This window comes from Oncorhynchus nerka, linkage group LG13, assembly GCF_034236695.1.
Source record: "Oncorhynchus nerka isolate Pitt River linkage group LG13, Oner_Uvic_2.0, whole genome shotgun sequence".
In the NCBI taxonomy this organism is placed as follows: Eukaryota; Metazoa; Chordata; class Actinopteri; order Salmoniformes; family Salmonidae; genus Oncorhynchus; species Oncorhynchus nerka.
In genome coordinates, this window is record NC_088408.1 from 96,210,991 (window position 1) to 96,214,839 (window position 3,849).

The 3,849-nt window shown below is 39.1% G+C and overlaps 1 protein-coding gene across 1 annotated transcript; it reads left to right on the forward strand.

Annotated features, from left to right (window-relative positions):
• Positions 1-283: 283 nt before the first annotated feature.
• Positions 284-1,629, forward strand: LOC115121995 (C-X-C motif chemokine 13-like). Its single transcript, XM_029651148.1, has 4 exons — positions 284-421; positions 569-704; positions 1,012-1,092; positions 1,310-1,629. The coding sequence occupies exons 1-4, from the start codon at positions 289-291 to the stop codon at positions 1,386-1,388; spliced, it is 429 nt and encodes a 142-aa protein (XP_029507008.1). The 5' UTR covers positions 284-288; the 3' UTR covers positions 1,389-1,629.
• Positions 1,630-3,849: the final 2,220 nt, after the last annotated feature.

Below are 3,849 nucleotides of genomic sequence, written 5' to 3' on the forward strand. Positions count from 1 at the left end.
CATGTGAAATCAAGTGTAATCAACCTTAAAACAAATAAATGGGTAAGCTAAATTAACTCAAAACAAGTACATTTAATTTAAGCATCTCAATACAAGATTACATATCTAGGTAACATTTTCATGTTTTGCAGTGTAAAAAAAAGAAGCTTACATCTACAATATTAGGTATACCCACCAACACCGACTCAAATAGATTGATGTCGGTAAATCTAATGAATCCGTGATTTTTCTGATGAGGGATTCCCCAAAACACTTCCTTATTTGTAGCAATATAAACCCAGAATGCACATGAATTCCATCACTCACTCTCAGAGCACTTCGATCTTGATCTTTAACCACAGCCAACCCAGACTCAAGATGCCCTTCAAGCCACACTACTTGTTGGTCGTACTGACTCTCTGCTGCGTTGCTGCTCTTCACGGTGAGATACAGATCTGTTAAAAAGCTGCTCAAATAATTTGCTGTAATTTTTTAAATTTTTAAAAAGTTAATCTATCAGTTGTTTTTAAGGATTTGACGTGACCTGCATTTACTTGACCTATGATGGTCTTCCTCTTCCTCCCTGCAGCGTTTCCTATGGGCGGCTTCGCTCCTCGTCTGACGTGTCGTTGCATCCGGACGTCCCCTGCCTTCATCTCTCCCACCAGGTTTCACAAGTTGGAGGTCTTACCTGCAGGAGCCCACTGTAGTCGCATGGAGATGATGTGAGTCAGCAGAATGTCACTATTTCAACATATTCTAATGAAACCATGGAGTCACTCAAATGCATGTATGACAAGTATGGGAGACAGGAAGTAGTGGAAGGAAGAAGAAGAAGAGTGTCACATTACTGTCTTACATCCAAACCCATTAGAAGTCACTGAAGAGTTCAAGTCTCCCACTTCGCACAACCTACAACAGGCTACAATAAATTATGCCATTTTCATGGCAAAGCTCAGATAGTTATATTTATATATTTCTATGGTAGTTTGACTTCTCCTTGGCTAGTAATGTATCCCCTCCATTCATCAGCGTTACCAAGAAGGACAAGACCATCGTCTGTGTGAATCCAGAGGCAAAATGGATCAAAAAAGTAATTGCCCGGTTACAAAGGTATATACAACACACACTTTCTGTCAACAGTAACACCATCTGTCAACAGTAACACCATCTCTGTCAACAGTAACGCCATCTCTGTCAACAGTAACGCCATCTCTGTCAACAGTAACACCATCTCTGTCAACAGTAACACCATCTCTGTCAACAGTAACACCATCTCTGTCAACAGTAACACCATATCTGTCAACAGTAACACCATATCTGTCAACAGTAACAACAAGAGAAGTGCAGGTGTCCCCATCTCAACCACGACGGACGGCATCAACATGATAGTGGAACAGCTACAGTAACACCATGCAGGTGTCCCCATCTCAACATGATAGTGGAACAGCTACAGTAAACGGTCATCATCATCACAAGATTCAATCTGGAGCAAAATGGAATGAACACAACACAAGTTTACCAATGCATTCAATTGTAATATTGTAATACCAAATTATTTAATTTCTCTGAAATGATCTCTGTACGTATTATTTCATGTCCTTATAATGTATCGTCTCCAACCAGAGAAATAAAGATGGACAAAACATACTTTTTTTAAATGACAATTTTATTGCCTGAGGAGGAAGAGGGACAATTATACAATTGCTGATGAGCGTGAATATTTTATTTTTATGTGAACATTATTACCCCAATAAATCCATAAAACTAAAACACTGTTTTCAGAGTAATACAAAAAGTTAGCACCTCCACCTCTGATTGGTTGACAGATTACACTCCCAGGAGGAGGTGGGACTGGGGTGGTCGTAGTTTACTCAACTTAAACCCTTTCCTCTTTGGGGAGCATAGGTCATTCTCAAACTTCCTGGTCATAGTTTAGGCCTTGTTTCTTGCCCAAACACTACAGAGTCTACTTCCTTGTCCTTGATCACATGGTTAGTATGAACGTATTGACACGACCACATTGTGGACAGAGGGATTGTGGTCACTCTGTGTCAAATATGTTTTATGATTGTAGGTAAAACATTGAAATCCACCAGTTTTAGGTACACCATGTAGGATGGAAGGCTAGGATAGATGCATAAGGGTCAGATAAACTAAGACAAACACATATTTAAAAAAAGTGCTTTCTTTTTAAAATCACACTGAAACGATGACCTTGCAATGGCAAATCAGCTTTAAACCTGAGTTAACATACTACAGATGCTAACATGTCTCTTCTAAAAAAGTGTCTTAGGTCTGAAAAGAACAAGTGATATTCACCAAAGTCTAGAGTTCACTATTCAAAATATGTCTGCTAACAAAACCTCTAGCAATTCAGTCATTCTGTGCCAAGTCTACCTAGTTATGACCCGAATGAACAAATAAAAAAAACTACATTGAAATCAAATAAAAACCTTCTACATTCAGAAACCAAACGGAACGTGTGCAGCTGGGTAGCAGTTGTTGGATCCTCCGGTCTAGCTGTAGACATGAAACCATCTGTGGGTTTAGAATGGTCTCCGAGGGGCTACCAGTGGGCATTCTCAATATGGCTGACAAGCCACAATGATCGTTTCCATTAGTGATGCACGGGTTGACTCATAACATGCAGTCCATCCGGTTATATCAGTGGGGTGGGGGCAGTTTAGGGTCATGAAATATTGAGTGGATGAAGGGTGTGGGCTGGCTTGAGAAAGAACTAAATCTATATATAAATTCTTGCTCAATTTATATGTATATGCTACACTGAGTCACTATCTGGCATTAGTGCATAAAGCCTCAACTTTAAGGCCTAAGCGGGCCAAATAGCCTACAGCCAATCACCAGATGCTTTTGGGAATGGGCAGAAAAAAGTTCATGTCGATCCAAGGAGGGGAAAAAAAGACAAATGTCGGAGTTTTAATTCAATGACAGAAGAGCGGCGAAATAAAAAGATGTTAAAAAAAGAAAGAAGCAAAGTGAGGTCCAGAAATGTAATGTTTGGGAAAGATTTGGTGAAGTGTTAAAAAAGAGGATGATAGCAGAAGCGGTGGCCAAGTTACGTGTGATGATTGTGAGAAGCTATATAAAAATGTGACAGTCACGTCAATGGAACTGTAGCCTACTGTTCGGATGGGTTGAATGGAAACTGAAATCTGGACACCGACTGTAGGTCTATAACCTCTCACATGGGCCTTAATATGAACTCCTGGAGAAAAAAAAAAAAATTAAAAAGCATATCTAGCAGTAAAATTATCAACCAAATGTATGCAACATTTTTACTCTGGAACAGGAGTGGAGAAATATGATTTATTTCAGCATCTTGACAGAATGCGAATGCTCATTTAGATACCATCTGTAGAGCGGCCATCTTTATCAGCGTCACAAAAACGAATAGTATTTCAACCACATCAAATATGCACCCAAGCAGAACTAAAATCTTATCAGAAACATGTTGGTTTGTTTTCACAGATTTCCATTTTCCTTTCAACCGGTCAAATTGACATAATTTGGAAATTCTGCACAGAATCCGTTTCCCGTTTAATTTGTTTAAATCTCTAGTTATTGCATTTTATCCCCGGTCCCTGAACGTCTTTGCTCCGCGAAAGAAGCAGAGATGACAGAGAAAGGTTTACGGATGTCAACTACACTGAAGCATTCATTCTATTGAGTCGATCACATTATACTGGTGAGCAAGTATCTAATTATAGTTGACTAACAAATAGCCTACCAACATGTTGGAAATTACAAGCAGATGCATAGCTAAATCAGGCAACGTAATCCTGCACCACCTGTCAAAAAAACATCTCAAATCAGGAACAATTATTCTTACATTAAAAATAAAATAAC

Bases quoted from the DNA above. Each gene is read 5' to 3' on its own strand.
- LOC115121995 (XM_029651148.1), top strand. From the start codon at position 289: ATGAATTCCATCACTCACTCTCAGAGCACTTCGATCTTGATCTTTAAC. The intron at 422-568 runs GTGAGATACAGA...TCCTCCCTGCAG, and splicing joins CTGCGTTGCTGCTCTTCACG to CGTTTCCTATGGGCGGCTTC. The intron at 705-1,011 runs GTGAGTCAGCAG...TCCATTCATCAG, and splicing joins TGTAGTCGCATGGAGATGAT to CGTTACCAAGAAGGACAAGA.